Here is a 22077-nt window from a genome sequence, read left to right as displayed (position 1 = left end):
GATACAAGCACCATGTTTAATGAAGAGGTATAGACCAGGGTGTAAGGTATAAGAAAATACAGAGCACACATGAGGTCACCTAGGACCCAGCAAAACCCTGTCATGAAGATAGTAAATGGAATCAGGAGGAAACCCACAAAGAAGTCTGAGACCGCCAGAGAGAGGAGGAGGAGGTTGGTGGGGGAGTGGAGCTGCCTGAAACCACAACACATCAACAATATTATCAAGAAGAGCAGAAGAAAAACTCAGAATATCAGAGGCTTAACTCACGGCTATGGACTCAAACAGACAGAAAGAAATACTGACATCCTTAATTACCACAACTGTACTATAGGTTAACAAACAAATAGATTAACTTCACAATCTTACAAAAGCTCACACATGACACAAGCTCTGATATTCACTGACATTTCACAACATCTTCAGGACAGTGTAACAGTAAATCTAAGCCAGTTGAGAGGTTTCTATCTACCTGTAGTGGGAGATGGAGATGATGACCAGCAGGTTGAGAGCAGCAGTCAGCACAGAGATGAAGAACAGCAGGATGTAAATGAACACAGTCACAGAGTCAGGAGGTTTTGGCTTCTTACAGGAGGTGTTGAGGAGCTGTGGGAAGCAGAGTTCATCTTCTTCCATCATCAGAGAGGAGAAGCTGCTGAGCTCTGACAGCTGTATGACCACAGCTCTGTCTGTGTACAGCTCTTATCTCCTCTCCTCTCTGACATAAACTCTCCTCCTCCCTCACTCCACGAATCAAACTTTTCATTCAGCTAAGTTTGCCCCTGTCATGTGTCACCCCACCACCCTTCACTGTCTAAGATTACGTCATTATCTGCTTCTCTATGATGTCTTTTCTTTGACTGAAATGAGCCTGCTAAGAAGCTAGTCCTGATTTACTTGGTACAACACATAAAGTATGGGGTATCATGTCCCTGAGTGGCCTGACTGAAGACATCTCTATTAACACCTTATGGTGGATGACAAGTCCATCGCTTTGTTGATTTAGTTAGTTTTAATGACCAGTCATATTTATTTTTGGTTTCTTTACTAATATACAAATAAAAAACAAGGATAATGTACACTTTTTTTTTTTAAATATCACAATTTTCAGGAAAAAAGTGGTTTCTACTGTGACCTCCCTTTGCACTCAGCACATCTTGAACTCTTTTGGGGAGACTGTCTTGAAGATTTCTGAGGTAATTTTCCAGTTTATTAGTTTATTAGTGTTCTTCTTTAGATTTAGGCTGTCCTTTTGTTCTTTCTCTGTTCAAGTGATCCCATACTGCCTATATAATATTCAGGTCTGGACTCTGTGAAGGATGATTTATCTTTTTTTTTTTTTCTCTAAAAATATGATTTTGTGGCATTAGCAGTGTGCTTGGGATCGTTATCATGCTGAAAAATAAAACCATTCAGGAGGCTGGAGAAGTTGGCTTAGGCTGGGTGAGTGTTCTCTTCCAGCTGATGCTTTGAGGTTTGTTCCCCCCTACCCATTGTCTAGCTTTCGCCACATTTAACAGCTTCCTCAGTGTAGAAAGCATGGGACAGTTTATTTCTATGAGCACATCATGGGTCAGCGGCAGTGGGGGGACTGAACCAGCCTTTTTTATCTTTGGGCTTCTCTAAAGTGCAGCTCACTGAACCACCAACAGGGGGAAACCTGTCTTTAGACAAGGCAGATGCAAACAGCGAGGCAGAGGAGTCAACATTCTGGGCCTGCCTACGGGCCTGAGCTCTCGTCAAAACACTCACTGCAAACACATCAGACTGTCTCTGGGTCTAGTTGTCAAATTCTGTGTCAGAAATGAGAACATCAATGACCTCAGTAGCAGGATAAACATTACCTCCAGTAATGTCACTGCCCGTGATGAAATCCAAGCCCTCCATGGGGAAACAGGAGTGCATGGCTACTGGGAAGAAACCACTCACTTAGACTGAAGGTGAATAGGGTGGAGAGGTGCGGGCATGAAACGCATTTCAATTCCTCTTACCACTGTAGTCACTTCAATCACAAGGCAGAGCGCTGGCAACGATGAAGGACTGCGAGCCTCCACTGTCACGGAGCACTGTGACTGGGAGCTGGTCCTCCGCCTTGCCTGTAAGGAACACAAAACTGTAAGAAATTAAAGGTTTAAAAGGTTTCATTTGGTGCTTTTGGAACGGTGGACGAGCCATCAGAAGACTCAGAAGACTTTTTTGACCTGAATTTGACCCTGACCCCTGCTGCTTCCTTTTCAAGGCTGAACAGTCAACAATATAATGATCAGGCTTATGGCCAAAGAAACACAGTTTCTCAGCTTTGGACTCTTTTACGTGAATATGCCCGGCAAATCTTTGGTTGACTTAACTAAACTTAATTACCCTTTTAAATGGTGGCACAGTTGTAGGGAGCATGCATTTGTGGGATGAGCAGCTGAGCTGAATATGTGGGTTGTGCCCATGAAAAATTTGCCAAGAGCACCAACACATGCACAGTTTTAAAGCTGTTATATACCCCCAAATCCATCCATTTAGATAATAACTCATGAACCTTGAAGGGCAGATTAAAAATTCTTCACACAGGTTCCCCCTGAGCATATTCAAACATGGTACCAATAGCACCACCATGTGGCCAGTTACTGGGCACTGCAACTCTTACAGTCATGAATCAATTGCACCAAAATGTGGGTTGTACATTCACTTAAAACTACACAATAGTTTCACTTGCATGTAAGCATGTAACGTTCAGCCACTGTAGATCCTCTAATGTTTGAATTTACTTTAAATCTATTGGATTTTCACTTGAAAACACGCATTCTGGTTGTTACTCTCACAAAAGAGACTCTAGTAAGGTTTAAGTGAGGGCATTGAAGCAGGGGCATGACCCCTTTGATGGCTCATACTGTCATTTCTACTGAGTCTACGATGCATCAGAGTGCTGGAGGTTTGACCTAGGTCCGGTGGCTCGTCTGTAGGGGTGTGAATACATGTCCAATACTTTATGTGTTGTATTGAATGAACCGACTGATGGGGAGTGCTGTGTTATGACTAACCTTTGTTCCCTGAAGGAAAAAAACGAGGTACAACATTTGATTGCTCTGCTGCACAGCTGGGCTTTGTGAAGAGAACTAAAGGATAACCGTTCACAGATGATGAATAGACGAGGGCCTCACAAACTCTGCTGTAAAGGTATGAATAGAGGGGTCTTCAGACCACACAGGGAAGTGATATCCCCTATTTACTGTGTTGTACTGTAGTGTCTGACGTTCCATATATGGTTTTTACTCTCTTGGAATGTCTGAAGCTCCATGTATGTCTTTCTATTCTTTTGGCTCATGTTTAGGTTAGTAGCCATGAACATATACATATAAGGGACAGGGAGAGGGCCTTTCCTCCCTTCTCTCTGTTTCGTGGAAAAGTGAGGTCATTGAGTGAGAGCCCGATGTCTCGCTATAAATCATAAAGACAACTAACATATATATACTGATGTTTAGAGCTGTTAGGGAGAGAGATCCATATCGGCTCGGATCTTCTCACAGGCTACTGCAGTGCTTGTTTTGCTGCTGGACTTCTTTGCAATAAACTTCTATATGCAAGCAAGACAGTGTCAGTGGAGATCTTCTCTTCATCATCTTCACATCATCACCATTAAATATACTACGGTACCACACTCCTCTCCTTCATCGTATGGAAGTTACAGTGATAACATTTCAATATAATCTGCAAAATATCTAAAAATGCTGATTTTGATAAGTAATTCTCCTTGTTTTATTGTCCTGGTCTGTTTGTGTTGAAGAGCCATGACACTGTGCAATCAACATTTATTTCATAATGAAGTTTGAGTCTATTTTCACTTGGAACCATGTCAAAGATTCATGGCAAAAAAAAGATGCTCAGAGCAAGAAAAAGACAAAGTTTTGACACATACTTTGATGCACTGGGACACTTCACTGATAAAACCAGGTCATCAGGTGTTTTGGCTCTTTAAACATCACATGACTTCTGACAGTAACAGAGGTTTTTATTGTAAATCTCTTTATGTTTCTCTCAGAATAAACTGACAAACACCTGCACATTGATTAAACACCTGTATTCTATACATTAACATTAATACCACTTACAACAATATTGGGTGGGGCAGGGGTCTCATCTTAAACAAATCACAGCAAAGTATCTCTACAGAATGTTTGCCCCAGAGGAGCCAGGCTGCAGGATCTGAAGAGTGACAATGTGTTTTACAGCTTTTCTAAACCAGGGGTAGAAGAAGGCGTAGATGACAGGGTTCAGACAGGAGTTAAAATACATCAGTAAGCTCATAAAAGTCTCAATTGGAGAACCAACCAATATGTTGCTTGTAAGACAGAAAATAAAGTACGGACAGTAGCAAATCAGAAATGTAACTACAACAACACCAAGAGTCCTGGCTGCTTTCAGCTCAGACTTCATTGTCAGGGTTATTGAATACTGGAGTTTGATGGCTGCAACATGAGAGCGCATGGCACGAGCCTGAGACAATGCCACCACAAACACTCTCATATACAGAGCTACAATGACTGTAATGGCAATGATGAAGGCCGCAAGATCCACTTCTCCTACAACTTCAACCAGACACTCTCCATAGCAGGAATTATATCGGCCTGGTTGTTTCAGGTGATCAAATAACATGAAAATGCCGTAGAAAAAAGCAAAGATCCAACACAGACAAACACTGATGCTAATGACTTTATCAGTGATCCTGGTGGAGTAATGCATGGGGTCACAAATAGCCACATAACGGTCGACTGATACAAGCACCATGTTTAATGCAGAGGTATAGACCAGGGTGTAAGGTATAAGATAATACAGAGCACACATGAGGTCACCCAGGACCCAGCAAAACCCTGTCATGAAAATAGCAACTGGAATCACCAAGAGGCCCACAAAGAAGTCTGAGACCGCCAGAGAGAGGAGGATGAGGTTGGTGGGGGAGTGGAGCTGCCTGAAACCACAACATATCAACAATATTATCAAGAAGAGAAGAAGAAAAACTCAAAACCACAGAATATCAGAGTAAGAGGGAGGCTAAATCACTGCTGTGAAAAAACTCTGCAGGAGATATTGACATCTGTGGATGTGTAAAAAGACAGAGACAATACTTCAACAACTCTTTTCTACAGAATAGCAATTTGTCACAAGTTTACAAAAGCTCACATACGACACAAACGGTGAAATTAATTGACATCATTTCAAAAAGTCTTCAGGACAGTGTAACAGTAAATCTAGGCCAGTTGAGAGGTTTCTATCTACCTGTAGTGGGAGATGGAGATGATGACCAGCAGGTTGAGAGCAGCAGTGAGCACAGAGATGAAGAACAGCAGGATGTAAATGAACACAGTCACAGAGTCAGGAGGTTTTGGCTTCTTGCAGGAGGTGTTGAGGAGCTGTGGGAAGCAGAGTTCATCTTCTTCCATCATCAGAGAGGAGAAGCTGCTGAGCTCTGACAGCTGTATGACCACAGCTCTGTCTGTGTACAGCTCATTTATCTCCTCTCCTCTCTGACATAAACTCTCCTCCTCCCTCACTCCACGAATCAAACTTTTCATTCAGCTAAGTTTGCCCCTGTCATGTGTCACCCCACCACCCTTCACTGTCTAAGATTACGTCATCATCTGCTTCTCTATGATGTCTTTTCTTTGACTGAAATGAGCCTGCTAAGAAGCTAGTCCTGATTTACTTGGTACAACACATAAAGTATGGGGTATCATGTCCCTGAGTGGCCTGACTGAAGACATCTCTATTAACACCTTATGGTGGATGACAAGTCCATCGCTTTGTTGTTTTAGTGAGTTTTAATGACCAGTCATATTTATTTTTGGTTTCTTTACTAATATACAAATAAAAAACAAGGATAATGTACACTTTTTTTTTTTTAAATATCACAATTTTCAGGAAAAAAGTGGTTTCTACTGTGACCTCCCTTTGCACTCAGCACATCTTGAACTCTTTTGGGGAGACTGTCTTGAAGATTTCTGAGGTAATTTTCCAGTTTATTAGTTTATTAGTGTTCTTCTTTAGATTTAGGCTGTCCTTTTGTTCTTTCTCTGTTCAAGTGATCCCATACTGCCTATATAATATTCAGGTCTGGACTCTGTGAAGGATGATTTATCTTTTTTTTTTTTTTCTCTAAAAATATGATTTTGTGGCATTAGCAGTGTGCTTGGGATCGTTATCATGCTGAAAAATAAAACCATTCAGGAGGCTGGAGAAGTTGTTTTAGGCTGGGTGAGTGTTCTCTGCCAGCTGATGCTTTGAGGTTTGTTCCCCCCCTACCCATTGTCTAGCTTTCGCCACATTTAACAGCTTCCTCAGTGTAGAAAGGTGAGTGTACTGCTGGGCTGTATAGCCCTTCTGTCAGGTACTTGTTTGTTGTTTTTTCTTTTTTCTTTTTGAGGTGAATCCCTGCTGCTGTTACTGTGTGTATTTTGTGTTTTTTTCTTATTCATGGTGAATATGGCAGTTTTTGACTTAGCTGGGTTCATGGTTAACCCCACGCTGAGTTTATTTGATAAGTGTAGAAAGGTTGACTTATAATATTCCTGCAGTGGCATCTCTTGTTGAGGCAGAGCTGAAAGCAGTTGTTCTCACTGCTTTAGTTGAGCGTGGTGTTTTTCCCCCTCTGCCAGCCATGGAGCCACCCGATCCAGCGATTAGGGCGGCTACCCCTGTGTCATGGATAAGGGAGGGCCTCTCCAGTACGGCAGAGCCTCTTAGCTGGCCAGGGCCTCCGGTGGAGGACGCGACTGAGCCGCAGCCTGTAGGCCGTACTCCAGTAGCACGAGGTGAAGTGAAGGAAAAGCCGTGTACTCTGCCCCAGTTTGACACGTTTTCAGCTGATTCTTCTCTTGGCTTCAGGCTGCATGCTCAGTTAAAGGTACGGCTCACCTGTCTTCAGCTGAGGAAAGAGGAGCGAGAACAGGAATTCCAGCTTTGGAGAGAGATGGCGCTGAAATGGCTGGAGGCTGACACCGCTAGTCGGGGCCTGACTCTGTGGTTGCACTCAGTGTTAGTAAAAACATTTTGCTTGTGCCTATTCACGTGAGTCTGAGGTGGAAGCCTATTTCGGTGCATTTGAATGCATTGCTGCTGCCCTGCACTGGCCAAAGGATGTCTGGGCCATCCTGTGACAATGCAAGCTATGAGGCAAGGCTCAGGAGGCTTCTTCTTCTCTGTCCGTGGAAGACGGCTTAAATTATGAGAGGGTAAAGAGTAAGAGACTTATAGGTAGTGCTTTAGGGACCTTAAGAAAACACCAGACCAGACTCACTCAGATGTTGCCAGAGAAAATGGATATTGTTCGACTGGTGGTGCTCAGCCTGCAAAGTAAGTGATTTTGACTATCTGCAGGAGCTGATGATATTGGAGGAATTTAAGAACTGCATGTCACACACTACAGCAGGCCACTATTTTGGCGGACGAGTACGCCTTGACTCATAAAACTGTCATCTCCAGGCATGATCTCCGCAATTCTCATCCGAGGGCCGGTGATATGCAAGTGGTGCGTAGTAGTAGCACATCCAGCTCAAAGGATGAGAAACTCTGTTTTTTCTGTTGAAAGTCTGACCATCTCATTGCTGATTGTGTCGCCTGGAAATATAAGCAGCTGGGGGCAGGTGCAGCTTCTAAGCAGCCAAAGGGAGTAGGGCTAGTCAAAAGCAAATGCAAAAGTCTGCAAAAGCATTCCTCTGTGTCCGTCGGTGGTACAGCAACCTTCAACTGAGACTGCTCCTGTTAGTGTTAGCCATTGCTGCCTTAGTTGGTGAGTGTGGCTGCCCACAGAGCACTAATTCTGTTTGACCACAAGCTTTGTGTTTTGGAAGTGCACCAACCTTAAGCCAGCAAATTTATGTTATTTATGTGTGTATGTTATTTTGTTGTTGGTTTTGTTGGTTTTGTCGAGGGGAGTTAATGATGACCAGGCCTGTAATGGCATCAAGACTATAAGAACCGCATGAAGGACAAGGGGGTGGCGTGTGGCTCTTTCAAGCCTCAACTATATTCATTTGTGGAGTTTACACAGATGCCTAATTGTTTTCATTCATTGTCCATTTGAAGATCATCATCATCATCTATGTATTCCACATGTGCACTACGAATCAAAGAGCTGCTCTGGCTGCTGTACTCAGCGCTCAGAAAATATAGAAATGACTATATGCAAATAGACAGGGACAGCAAGAAAGTGATGTGTGTTGGTGTTCAATTACAACAGGAGAGCTCATGCACATTTGTTTTGTGGAGCCTGCAACTGCAGAAAGTAGAAAGTTCTGCCTTGTTTCCTAAGTTTTATTTAGTTTTGTGTCCATAATTCCATATAATAAACAAAGTGCAACCCATAATGTTCAATATGAGGAAATACATGTCTTTATGGATTCATAAAGGATCTTTTTCTTCTGTTTTTCATCGTCCAGTCTTATGGACTGTGAGGAGGTTGGTATGTCAGGTGTGTCGTCAGTTCAGTGAAGTATTTTGTTCAAATATGCAAAAGCCACAATTCACACTCTCTCACTGCTCTGGCAGTCACTGAGGTTCCCATAGGAACGAATGGACCTGTGGTTGACTTGCACACATACACAGAGCTGTGTGGAAACAAGGTGTTAGAGTAGATGATCATGTTGCTCTGTGACTGCCGGATGTGAAAACAAGCATCTGTTTGACAACAAGTTAAATGTAACAACTGGCTTTTGCTGCAGGTTTAATGCTTCAGTTCGGTGAGGTTAGCTATCACTGATATGCAGTACGTTTGCCCCAGAGGAGCCAGGCTGCAGGATCTGAAGAGTGACAATGTGTTTTACAGCTTTTCTAAACCAGGGGTAGAAGAAGGCGTAGATGACAGGGTTCAGACAGGAGTTAAAATACACCAGTAAGCTCATAAAAGTCTCAGTTGGAGAACCAACCAATATGTTTCCTGTAAGACAGAAAATAAAGTATGGACAGTAGCAAATCAGAAATGCAACTACAACAACACCAAGAGTCCTGGCTGCTTTCAGCTCAGACTTCTTCATCATCAGAGTCATTGAATACTGGACTGTGACGGTTGTAACATGAGAGCGCATGGCACGAGCCTGAGACACTGCCACCACAAACACTCTCATATACAGAGCTGTGATGACTGTAATGCAACTGGTGAAGGCCACAAGATCCTCTTCTCCTACAACTTCAACCACACACTCTCCATAGCAGGAATTATACCGGCCTGGTTGTTTCAGGTGATCATATGAAATGAAAATGCCATAGAAAAAAGCAAAGATCCAACACAGACAAACAGTAATGCTAATGACTTTATCAGTGATCCTGGTGGAGTAATGCATAGGATCACAAATAGCCACATAACGGTCGACTGATACAAGCACCATGTTTAACGCAGAGGTATAGACCAGGGTGTAAGGTATAAGATAATACAGAGCACACATGAGGTCACCTAGGACCCAGCAAAACCCTGTCATGAAGATAGTAAATGGAATCAGGAGGAAACCCACAAAGAAGTCTGAGACCGCCAGAGAGAGGAGGAGGAGGTTGGTGGGTGAGTGGAGCTGCCTGAAACCACAACACATCAACAATATTATCAAGAAGAGCAGAAGAAAAACTCAGAATATCAGAGGCTTAACTCACGGCTATGGACTCAAACAGACAGAAAGAAATACTGACATCCTTAATTACCACAACTGTACTATAGGTTAACAAACAAATAGATTAACTTCACAATCTTACAAAAGCTCACACATGACACAAGCTCTGATATTCACTGACATTTCACAACATCTTCAGGACAGTGTAACAGTAAATCTAAGCCAGTTGAGAGGTTTCTATCTACCTGTAGTGGGAGATGGAGATGATGACCAGCAGGTTGAGAGCAGCAGTCAGCACAGAGATGAAGAACAGCAGGATGTAAATGAACACAGTCACAGAGTCAGGAGGTTTTGGCTTCTTGCAGGAGGTGTTGAGGAGCTGTGGGAAGCAGAGTTCATCTTCTTCCATCATCAGAGAGGAGAAGCTGCTGAGCTCTGACAGCTGTATGACCACAGCTCTGTCTGTGTACAGCTCTTATCTCCTCTCCTCTCTGACATAAACTCTCCTCCTCCCTCACTCCACGAATCAAACTTTTCATTCAGCTAAGTTTGCCCCTGTCATGTGTCACCCCACCACCCTTCACTGTCTAAGATTACGTCATCATCTGCTTCTCTATGATGTCTTTTCTTTGACTGAAATGAGCCTGCTAAGAAGCTAGTCCTGATTTACTTGGTACAACACATAAAGTATGGGGTATCATGTCCCTGAGTGGCCTGACTGAAGACATCTCTATTAACACCTTATGGTGGATGACAAGTCCATCGCTTTGTTGTTTTAGTGAGTTTTAATGACCAGTCATATTTATTTTTGGTTTCTTTACTAATATACAAATAAAAAACAAGGATAATGTACACTTTTTTTTTTTTAAATATCACAATTTTCAGGAAAAAAGTGGTTTCTACTGTGACCTCCCTTTGCACTCAGCACATCTTGAACTCTTTTGGGGAGACTGTCTTGAAGATTTCTGAGGTAATTTTCCAGTTTATTAGTTTATTAGTGTTCTTCTTTAGATTTAGGCTGTCCTTTTGTTCTTTCTCTGTTCAAGTGATCCCATACTGCCTATATAATATTCAGGTCTGGACTCTGTGAAGGATGATTTATCTTTTTTTTTTTTTCTCTAAAAATATGATTTTGTGGCATTAGCAGTGTGCTTGGGATCGTTATCATGCTGAAAAATAAAACCATTCAGGAGGCTGGAGAAGTTGGCTTAGGCTGGGTGAGTGTTCTCTGCCAGCTGATGCTTTGAGGTTTGTTCCCCCCCTACCCATTGTCTAGCTTTCGCCACATTTAACAGCTTCCTCAGTGTAGAAAGCATGGGACAGTTTATTTCTATGAGCACATCATGGGTCAGCGGCAGTGGGGGGACTGAACCAGCCTTTTTTATCTTTGGGCTTCTCTAAAGTGCAGCTCACTGAACCACCAACAGGAGGAAACCTGTCTTTAGACAAGGCAGATGCAAACAGCGAGGCAGAGGAGTCAACATTCTGGGCCTGCCTACGGGCCTGAGCTCTCGTCAAAACACTCACTGCAAACACATCAGACTGTCTCTGGGTCTAGTTGTCAAATTCTGTGTCAGAAATGAGAACATCAATGACCTCAGTAGCAGGATAAACATTACCTCCAGTAATGTCACTGCCCGTGATGAAATCCAAGCCCTCCATGGGGAAACAGGAGTGCATGGCTACTGGGAAGAAACCACTCACTTAGACTGAAGGTGAATAGGGTGGAGAGGTGCGGGCATGAAACGCATTTCAATTCCTCTTACCACTGTAGTCACTTCAATCACAAGGCAGAGCGCTGGCAACGATGAAGGACTGCGAGCCTCCACTGTCACGGAGCACTGTGACTGGGAGCTGGTCCTCCGCCTTGCCTGTAAGGAACACAAAACTGTAAGAAATTAAAGGTTTAAAAGGTTTCATTTGGTGCTTTTGGAACGGTGGACGAGCCATCAGAAGACTCAGAAGACTTTTTTGACCTGAATTTGACCCTGACCCCTGCTGCTTCCTTTTCAAGGCTGAACAGTCAACAATATAATGATCAGGCTTATGGCCAAAGAAACACAGTTTCTCAGCTTTGGACTCTTTTACGTGAATATGCCCGGCAAATCTTTGGTTGACTTAACTAAACTTAATTACCCTTTTAAATGGTGGCACAGTTGTAGGGAGCATGCATTTGTGGGATGAGCAGCTGAGCTGAATATGTGGGTTGTGCCCATGAAAAATTTGCCAAGAGCACCAACACATGCACAGTTTTAAAGCTGTTATATACCCCCAAATCCATCCATTTAGATAATAACTCATGAACCTTGAAGGGCAGATTAAAAATTCTTCACACAGGTTCCCCCTGAGCATATTCAAACATGGTACCAATAGCACCACCATGTGGCCAGTTACTGGGCACTGCAACTCTTACAGTCATGAATCAATTGCACCAAAATGTGGGTTGTACATTCACTTAAAACTACACAATAGTTTCACTTGCATGTAAGCATGTAACGTTCAGCCACTGTAGATCCTCTAATGTTTGAATTTACTTTAAATCTATTGGATTTTCACTTGAAAACACGCATTCTGGTTGTTACTCTCACAAAAGAGACTCTAGTAAGGTTTAAGTGAGGGCATTGAAGCAGGGGCATGACCCCTTTGATGGCTCATACTGTCATTTCTACTGAGTCTACGATGCATCAGAGTGCTGGAGGTTTGACCTAGGTCCGGTGGCTCGTCTGTAGGGGTGTGAATACATGTCCAATACTTTATGTGTTGTATTGAATGAACCGACTGATGGGGAGTGCTGTGTTATGACTAACCTTTGTTCCCTGAAGGAAAAAAACGAGGTACAACATTTGATTGCTCTGCTGCACAGCTGGGCTTTGTGAAGAGAACTAAAGGATAACCGTTCACAGATGATGAATAGACGAGGGCCTCACAAACTCTGCTGTAAAGGTGTGAATAGAGGGGTCTTCAGACCACACAGGGAAGTGATATCCCCTATTTACTGTGTTGTACTGTAGTGTCTGACGTTCCATATATGGTTTTTACTCTCTTGGAATGTCTGAAGCTCCATGTATGTCTTTCTATTCTTTTGGCTCATGTTTAGGTTAGTAGCCATGAACATATACATATAAGGGACAGGGAGAGGGCCTTTCCTCCCTTCTCTCTGTTTCGTGGAAAAGTGAGGTCATTGAGTGAGAGCCCGATGTCTCGCTATAAATCATAAAGACAACTAACATATATATACTGATGTTTAGAGCTGTTAGGGAGAGAGATCCATATCGGCTCGGATCTTCTCACAGGCTACTGCAGTGCTTGTTTTGCTGCTGGACTTCTTTGCAATAAACTTCTATATGCAAGCAAGACAGTGTCAGTGGAGATCTTCTCTTCATCATCTTCACATCATCACCATTAAATATACTACGGTACCACACTCCTCTCCTTCATCGTATGGAAGTTACAGTGATAACATTTCAATATAATCTGCAAAATATCTAAAAATGCTGATTTTGATAAGTAATTCTCCTTGTTTTATTGTCCTGGTCTGTTTGTGTTGAAGAGCCATGACACTGTGCAATCAACATTTATTTCATAATGAAGTTTGAGTCTATTTTCACTTGGAACCATGTCAAAGATTCATGGCAAAAAAAAGATGCTCAGAGCAAGAAAAAGACAAAGTTTTGACACATACTTTGATGCACTGGGACACTTCACTGATAAAACCAGGTCATCAGGTGTTTTGGCTCTTTAAACATCACATGACTTCTGACAGTAACAGAGGTTTTTATTGTAAATCTCTTTATGTTTCTCTCAGAATAAACTGACAAAGATGCACATTGATTAAACACCTGTATTCTATACATTAACATTAATACCACTTACAACAATATTGGGTGGGGCAGGGGTCTCATCTTAAACAAATCACAGCAAAGTATCTCTACAGAATGTTTGCCCCAGAGGAGCCAGGCTGCAGGATCTGAAGAGTGACAATGTGTTTTATACCTTTTCTAAACCAGGGGTAGAAGAAGGCGTAGATGACAGGGTTCAGACAGGAGTTAAAATACATCAGAAAGCTCATAAAAATCTCAACTGGAGAACCAACCAATATGTTGCTTGTAAGACAGAGAATAAAGTATGGAGAGTAGCAAATCAGAAATGCAACTACAACAACACCAAGAGTCCTGGCTGCTTTCAGCTCAGACTTCTTCATCATCAGAGTCATTGAATACTGGACTGTGACGGTTGTAACATGAGAGCGCATGGCACGAGCCTGAGACACTGCCACCACAAACACTCTCATGTACAGAACTGTGATGACTGTAATGCAAATAACAAAGGCCACAAGATCCACTTCTCCTACAACATCAACCAGACACTCTCCATAGCAGGAATTATACCGGCCTGGTTGTTTCAGGTGATCATATGAAATGAAAATGCCATAGAAAAAAGCAAAGATCCAACACAGACAAACACTGATGCTAATGACTTTATCAGTGATCCTGGTGGAGTAATGCATGGGGTCACAAATAGCCACATAACGGTCGACTGATATGAGAACCATGTTTAATGCAGAGGTATTGACCAGGGTGTAAGGTAGGAGGAAATACAGAGCACACATGAGGTCACCCAGGACCCAGCAAAACCCTGTCATGAAAATAGCAATTGGAATCACCAAGAGGCCCACGAAGAAGTCTGAGACTGCCAGAGAGAGGAGGATGAGGTTGGTGGGGGAGTGGAGCTGCCTGAAACCACAACATATCAACAATATTATCAAGAAGAGAAGAAGAAAAACTCAAAACCACAGAATATCAGAGTAAGAGGGAGGCTAAATCACTGCTGTGAAAAAACTCTGCAGGAGATATTGACATCTGTGGATGTGTAAAAAGACAGAGACAATACTTCAACAACTCTTTTCTACAGAATAGCAATTTGTCACAAATTTACAAAAGCTCACATACGACACAAACGGTGAAATTAATTGACATCATTTCACAAGACCTTCAGGACAGTGTAACAATAAATCTAAGCCATTTGAGAGGTTTCTATCTACCTGTAGTGGGAGATGGAGATGATGACCAGCAGGTTGAGAGCAGCAGTCAGCACAGAGATGAAGAACAGCAGGATATAAATGAACACAGTCACAGAGTCAGGAGGCTTTGGCTTCTTACAGGAGGTGTTGAGGAGCTGTGGGAAGCAGAGTTCATCTTCTTCCATCATCAGAGAGGAGAAGCTGCTGAGCTCTGACAGCTGTATGACCACAGCTCTGTCTGTGTACAGCTCATTTATTTCCTCTCCTCTCTGACATAAACTCTCCTCCTCCCTCACTCCACGAATCAAACTCCTCATTCAGCTAAGTTTGCCCCTGTCATGTGTCACCCCACCACCCTTCACTGTCTAAGATTACATCATCATCTGCTTCTCTATAATTTCTTTTCTTTTCTTTTCTTTTCAACTGAAATTGAATTGAAACTGAAATTCCCTCCTATACCACGAGCCAGGCTCTTAGGTCCTCAGAAAGAGGTCAACTCAAGTCAAGTCAAATTTTATTTATATAGCGCCAATTCACAACAGAAGTTATGTGGAGGCACTGTACATATAGAGCAGGTCTAGACAGCTACTCTTTATCTTATAAAATGTACAAAGAAAAACCTAACAGATCCACCATGAGCAGCACTAGGTGACTGTGGCAAGGAAAAACCTCCTTTTAAGAGGCAGAAACCTCGAGCAGAACCGGACTCAGGGTGGGTGGCTATCTGCGTCGACCGGTTGGGTTTAGACAGAGAGAGAGGGGGGTGGGGGGGTAAGACTAAGACAACATTGCAGATACACAGACTAAGTCAAAATGTAAATAGTAGTAATTATAATAATAATAATAATAGTTATAGCTAAAGGAATAATAATGACAAAACAGTGAAACATTAGGAGCACTAACTCTATCACTAACACTAATAAATGTTTAATTATTGTTGCATCAAATGGAAAAATGGTAACCTGAAATAGGAATCAGAATAATACGCTAGCCGAAAGTTATGGCATAAAGATGAGTTTTTAGTTTGGATTTAAAGGCCTGAACTGAGTCAGCCTGTCTAATATCAATAGGGAGGTTGTTCCAGAGGAAGGGGGTCTGATAGGAGAAGGCCCTGCAGCTTGCTGACTTCTTTTTAACTCTGGGGACAGACAGCAGCCCTGCACTCTGAGAACGCAGAGCACGGGAGGGAATATAAGGGTTAAGAAGATCAGACAGGTATGAGGGGGCTAGCCCATTTCAAATTTTATATGTCATTAAGAGAACTTTAAAGTCTGATCTAACATGAATAGAGAGCCAATGAAGGGAGGCTAAAACTGGAGTAATGTGGTCAAACCTTCTCAACTAGTTCCCTAATTTGAACGGCATTATCAGCCTTTATAGGCACATATAGCTGGGTATCATCAGCATAACAGTGAAAATTAATTCCATGACTCCAAATAATTTGGCCAAGAGGAGAAATATAAAGAGAGAAAAGCAGGGGGCCAAGAACAGAACCCTGGGGTACTCCATATTTCACATCAGAAAAGGCTGATATGGTGTTATTACATGACACACACTGAGTTCTGTCAGATAAGTAGGATTTTAACCAGCTGAGGTCCAGGCCAGAGATTCCAAATCTATTTTCCAATCGGTCCATGAGTATACGGTGATCTACAGTATCAAAGGCTGCACTAAGATCAAGTAATATGAGCAGAGAGGTGGAACCTGAATCTAAAGAGAGTAGCAGATCATTTACTACTTTAGCAAGTGCTGTTTCAGTAGAGTGAAAGGCCCTAAAAGCAGACTGATACGGTTCAAATAGATTATTATCAGCTAAATGAGCTGAAAGCTGCTGAGACACCACTTTTTCTAGTATTTTAGAGAAGAATGGAAGATTTGAAACAGGCTGATAGTTACTCAAAGACCCAGGATCAAGGTATGGTTTCTTAAGTAAAGATTTGACCACAGCTGTTTTGAAGCTAGAAGGAACAGTGCCAGTCGTCAGTGATAGATTCACAATATTCAGCACTGCAGGGCCCAAGACTGGCCAGAGATCTTTGGAGAGTTAACCTGGTAAAAGGTCAAGAAGGCAAGTGGTTGGTTTAGAGGCTAGTCCAGCTTAGATAATGAATCAAGACATACAGTGTCAAAATTCATCAGAGCAGAAACTCTCTGAGACTCCGTGTGATGCTCAGCTGGTTCTGCAGCAGATGCTGGAGGAACTGAACTGATTTTTAATCTAATCTCATCAATTTTACTGCAGAAAAAATTCTGAAACTCACAGGCAGTAAAGGGTGAGCAGCTAGGAGCCTGCTGCTTTTTAGTGAGTTTAGCTACAGTGTCAAAAAGAAATCTAGGATTATGTTTATTGCTATTGATTAAGTTTGAGAAATATGCTGCTCTGGCAGTAGACAGTGCATGCTTATATTCCAGAACACCCTGGTGCCACTGGAGATACAGAGCTTCTGATTTGGATTTGCGCCATTTGCGCTCTAATTTCCTGCAGGCCTGCTTCAGAGCAAGTGCGTCATCTGTGAACCAGGGCGTAGACCTCTTTGACTGTCTTAACTTTAGCGGTGAGAGGTGCAACTGAACTGCTTAGCTCGTTAAATCCGTGGCAGGCAGTAGTGAGTGGTATGGTGTACTGCTGCTGCTACTGTGTGTATTTTGTGTCATATCCAGCTCAAAGGATGAGAAACTCTGTTTTTTCTGTTGAAAGTCTGACCATCTCATTGCTGATTGTGTCGCCTGGAAATATAAGCAGCTGGGGGCAGGTGCAGCTTCTAAGCAGCCAAAGGGAGTTGGGCTATCAAATGCAAATGCAAAAGTCTGCAAAAGCATTCCTCTGTGTCCGTCGGTGGTATAGCAGCCTTCAACTGAGACTGCCCCTGTTGGTGTTAGCCATTGCTGCCTTAGTTGGTGAGTGTGGCTGCCCACAGAGCACTAATTCTGTTTGACCACAAGCTTGTGTTTTGGAAGTGCACCAAGCTTAAGCCGACAAAGAAGTCGTCTTCTGTTCACCTCTGTCTTCAAGGGCGTGGCTTCTCTTTGAAAAGGACTCGTATGAAGAATGTCACAACTTTCCAGGCATTGTCCATGCTAGGTGAGTGGTGACCGAGCCTGAGGCGTTTGTGTGTTGTCATCTGTTGCCACCTGACATTGGAAAGACAGGTAACATTTGTGGAGAAAGAGCTAAGAAAGTTGTACCAGGGTTCCTCTCTGCGTCAAGGGACCCTGCATCATCTGCGTACAATGGTGACTTTTATTTTGTCACTTTACTGTATCATTTGATTCAACCTTCAAATCACAAAAGACAAAAAGGTGTTGAACAATTAATTATTCATTTCTTCCTCAAGAAGGTGCACATTAAGAAATTCTACACGCAGGTTACCCCAGACCATGGGCTCATTCTGCTTCAATTCAAGTTCAATTATCAAAAAGGACGAAACGAAAATCACAGCACAGTGTCTCTACAGTACGTTTGCCTCAGAGGAGCCAGGCTGTAGGATCTGAAGAGTGACAATGTGTTTTACAGCTTTTCTAAACCAGGGGTAGAAGAAGGCGTAGATGACAGGGTTCAGACAGGAGTTAAAATACAGCAGACAGATCTGAAAGGCGCTGATCCAGCTGTTCTCAGCTGCAACACTGAAGCAGTAATATGGAGAGAAGCACAGGAGAAACACAACAACAAGGACGCCAAGATTTCTGGCGGCTTTCAGCTCAGACTTCTTGGAGGTTACAGTCACTGAACACTGGAGTTTGACGACTGCAACATGAGAGCGCATGGCACGAGCCTGAGACACTGCCACCACAAACACTCTCATATACAAAGCTGTGATGACTATAATGGGGCCAACAAAGGTCACAACAAAGTCAACAGCTTCATCAACATAATTAAGAAAAACTGTACACTCTCCATGACAAGACACATATCTGTTCGGCTGCTTGAAGAAATACCTGAGGATCCAGCTGCTGTGGAGGACAGAAAACATCCAACACAGACAGAGACTGAGCCTCACTGTACTCACTGTCACCCTGATGGGGTAGTACATTGGCTCACAGATCGCCACGTAGCGGTCGACTGACATGAGCACCATGTTTCCCACAGAAACAGAATTCAGTATAAAACCTAAAGCAACATTCAGAGCACACGCAAAGTCACCCAGGAGCCAGCAGCCATGGTAGATCAGCATTTCAGCTGGCAGCTGCAGGAAACCCACAAAGAAGTCTGAGACCGCCAGAGAGAGGAGGAGGAGATTGGTGGGGGAGTGGAGCTGCCTGAAACCACAACACATCAACAATATTATCAAGAAGAGCAGTCAAAGAAAAAATGAAACAGGAACTACTGATTTACTAAATGTTACTGCATTTATGTTACCATCACACCACAGGACTTTTTGCATGTTTACCTTAAAATAGCCTTCACTAAAGGTGTTCACAACACTTAGAAACACGTAGAAAATGGCTGAGTAATTTTGAAATAAACTGATGCATGATGAATGATGATGTATGATTAATACAGGATATTGACACTTTGACATCTTCAACTTCAACAGCTCTTTTCTGCAGATTATGAAACTGTTTTTCACAAGTCTACAAAGGCTCACATATGATACAAGCTGTGAAATTAATAAACATCATTTCAACAGATCATTAAGAGTAACAGGAAATCTGAGTCTGCTGAGAGGTTTCTATCTACCTGTAGTGGGAGATGGAGATGATGACCAGCAGGTTGAGAGCAGCAGTGAGCACAGAGATGAAGAACAGCAGGATGTAAATGAACACAGTCTCAGAGTGAGGAGGCTTTGGCTTCTTGCAGGAGGTGTTGAGGAGCTGTGGGAAGCAGAGTTCATCTTCTTCCATCATCAGAGAGGAGAAGCTGCTGAGCTCTGACAGCTGTATGACCACAGCTCTGTCTGTGTACACCTCATTTATCTTTTCTCCATCCTCTCCTGACACAACCCCCCTCCTCCAATCACTTCAAGAATCAAAGTTTTCATTGGTCAAAGTTTGCTCTGTTTGCGTTTGCTTTGTCTAAGACTACGTCATTTTTTCCTCTGCTTTTTCACTTCCATTTTTCTGCTGAAGTTAAAATGCTAACCAGCAAGCCCCAGCATGCCATCACTTTCCCATAGTTTCAGTCGATTCAGTCAGTACAAGACTGTAAGTTTGGGATATCATACCCCTGTGTGGTGTGTGGTGTGGTTCTCTCTTCACACTTTTACGACAGATGGTCTGTATGGTGTTTGTGAGGCGCAACCTGCACATATACATACTGCTCAACAAACAGTGAACAGCAGTCAGTGGAAACCAAAATCATCAACCACTGAGGGCTGGATTCAAAATCATGCAAAAAGGAGGAACCCAGGTCCCACTGCACCAGCGTAAAATCTGACAGTCACTGAGGATTTAATTCCAGTACCTAACAGCAGTCACAGTACCGTTGGCTATGATATGGATGTCTGCGCAACCCTCCGTGGATATGCCTCCCCAGATCATCACTGACCCACCACCAACTCTGTCATGCTGAATGATGTTACAGGCAACATAACGTTTGTCACATGTGCTCAGTGTGAACTTGCTCTCATCTTTGAAGAGAACGGGGTGGCAACAACAGACCTGCTAATTCTTGTGTTTTCTGGGGAACGCCAAGTCCCACTAGAGAACATCTGTCCATCATGCCACTCTCATGGAGTCTCTTTCTGGTAGTTTGGTCAGAAACAGACCAGGTACAGCTCTCCTATTGTGACGGCTAGTCTCCTGGTATCTCCTCCATGCACTTGAGACTGTGCTGGGATTCACAGCAAACCTTCTTGCAACCACACATATGAATGTGCTATCCTGGAGGAGTTGGACTACTTGTGCAACCTGATTGGGCTGCAGGTACCTCCATTTCTCCATTGCACATTTGTGCTTGCATTTGCACTAAAGCAGGAGAAACCAATTGACGATCATTTGTGTTGCCTAAATGGACAGACTGACATCCCTTAAGTTTAAAGCATTCCCTTATTTTTTTTTAGCAGTTTACATCCATTAACACAGGCAACCTCCAGCTTCCACACTCGTCACCTCACTACAAATCTCTCAATGGTGCTCTCCTAATTAGCTGCTGCTAGATGGCTGTTTCCTCAGGCTACTGCCAGCTTGAAGTGAGCTTGGATATAACATGCCAGTTTTGGTGACCAATATTAATGTAGATGTTGTAAATTTTCACATGCTGAAACCAATAAAGGCTTTATGCTGCAAACAAGCCCCAGAGAGCAGGCACCAGAGCAGCTAAGTTTTGCAGTTTTGTCACAGATTAAAGCACTGGGTGTTGCAAGTTCATTGAACCCAAGGTGGCAGTTTTCTTTTCTCGGGCTGAAAATACAGCCTTTCAATGCTGGACTCAGCCTTAATGTGTATATTCAGTCACGTCCAGAGAAAGCTGATGATAATGCCATCATGCATGCTAATGTCTCTCCTTTGGAGGGAGCCCAGTTTACTGCATCAGGAGTGCCCCATAGGGAGGGTGTCTTTATGCAAAATGGTGTCCACATATGCCCCCCTGAGGGGGTGGGTGCCCAATGCGATGGCGGGAAGGTGAGAGGGGTCCAGACACTGGCACAGCACCAACTTAACATCAACCACCTGGAGCTGCTTGTGGTTTTCTTAGCACTGGATCACTTTCTGGTTCTGATCAGGACAGACAATACAAAAGTGGTTTCCTCCATAAACATGCAGAGAAGGGCCCACTCACTTCAACTGTTGCCCATCAAGCTCCTGTATGCATTTCCTTCAACAGAAATGATGCTGTCAGCCCTGGAGAGGGTCTACCAGCAAGTCCTGTTCCTGATTCTGTTGACTCCCTGGTGGCTGATGAAGTCAGGGCATAATAGGATTGTGGGCAGTGAGGTGCTGGCAGCTTCCCCTCCGCAGGGACCTCCTCTCTGAAGCAGAAGGGGAGGTAATTTATTTGAGTCCAGAACTGTGGTAACTTCATGCCTACTTTTTGAGAAATTCAATTTGATTACAAGGGTCTGCCCCCATGCAGTGGTGACGATCCAGAGTATAAGATTGAGAGCATTGTCTGCTAGAGGCTTTAATGCCTATATATGGCAGGTATTAGAGCAGTGGTGTCAGGACCGAAATGCACCCCCATTTCAATGCTCTACTGTTGATGTTTTGATAAGTGTAGGGCTTTGGTAGGTGTTGCAGATTTTGCACAATGAAGGTCTATTAAGAGGCTTTATCTGCTGTTGGCAAGAAGCCCCTATAAAGTACCATTGTTAAAAAACGACATGTCCTGGGGCACCCCCATAGCCGAATAGTTGGGGCACGTACCACATAGGTGGTGCCCTGTTTCCTGTCTCCACTGTCCTGTCCAATAAAGGTGAAAAGCCCAAAAAAATAACTTTAAAGAAAAAAAAAACCAACATGTCCAGACGAGATTACAACTCGCCAAAGAACACTGCACCGCCGCAGACAGTTTGTCAGACAACCCCCAAACACTGAAGC

The 22077-nt window shown here is 43.1% G+C and overlaps 1 protein-coding gene across 1 annotated transcript; it reads right to left on the bottom strand.

The window, feature by feature from the left end:
• Nucleotides 1–18050: 18050 nt before the first annotated feature.
• LOC127140947 (trace amine-associated receptor 13c-like) lies at nucleotides 18051–19443 on the bottom strand. Its single transcript, XM_051068994.1, has 3 exons — nucleotides 19280–19443; nucleotides 18609–18858; nucleotides 18051–18374 (listed from the first exon to the last, which is right to left on the bottom strand). Exons 1-3 carry the CDS (start codon nucleotides 19441–19443, stop codon nucleotides 18051–18053), a joined length of 738 nt encoding a protein of 245 aa, XP_050924951.1.
• Nucleotides 19444–22077: the final 2634 nt, after the last annotated feature.

This window comes from Lates calcarifer, unplaced genomic scaffold, assembly GCF_001640805.2.
Source record: "Lates calcarifer isolate ASB-BC8 unplaced genomic scaffold, TLL_Latcal_v3 _unitig_5571_quiver_832, whole genome shotgun sequence".
In the NCBI taxonomy this organism is placed as follows: Eukaryota; Metazoa; Chordata; class Actinopteri; family Centropomidae; genus Lates; species Lates calcarifer.
The sequence above is the reverse complement of the archived record's forward strand: the minus strand, read 5'-3'. Positions and strand labels throughout refer to the sequence as shown.

What these genes read in the sequence shown, in the direction of transcription:
- LOC127140947 (XM_051068994.1), bottom strand. Translation starts at nt 19,443, where the DNA reads ATGGAAGAAGATGAACTCTGCTTCCCACAGCTCCTCAACACCTCCTGC. An exon ending in ATCTCCATCTCCCACTACAG is followed by an intron (nt 18,859 to 19,279) that starts GTAGATAGAAAC and finishes TTGTGGTTTCAG; the next exon opens with GCAGCTCCACTCCCCCACCA. An exon ending in ACTACCCCATCAGGGTGACA is followed by an intron (nt 18,375 to 18,608) that starts GTGAGTACAGTG and finishes GCAGTGTCTCAG; the next exon opens with GCTCGTGCCATGCGCTCTCA.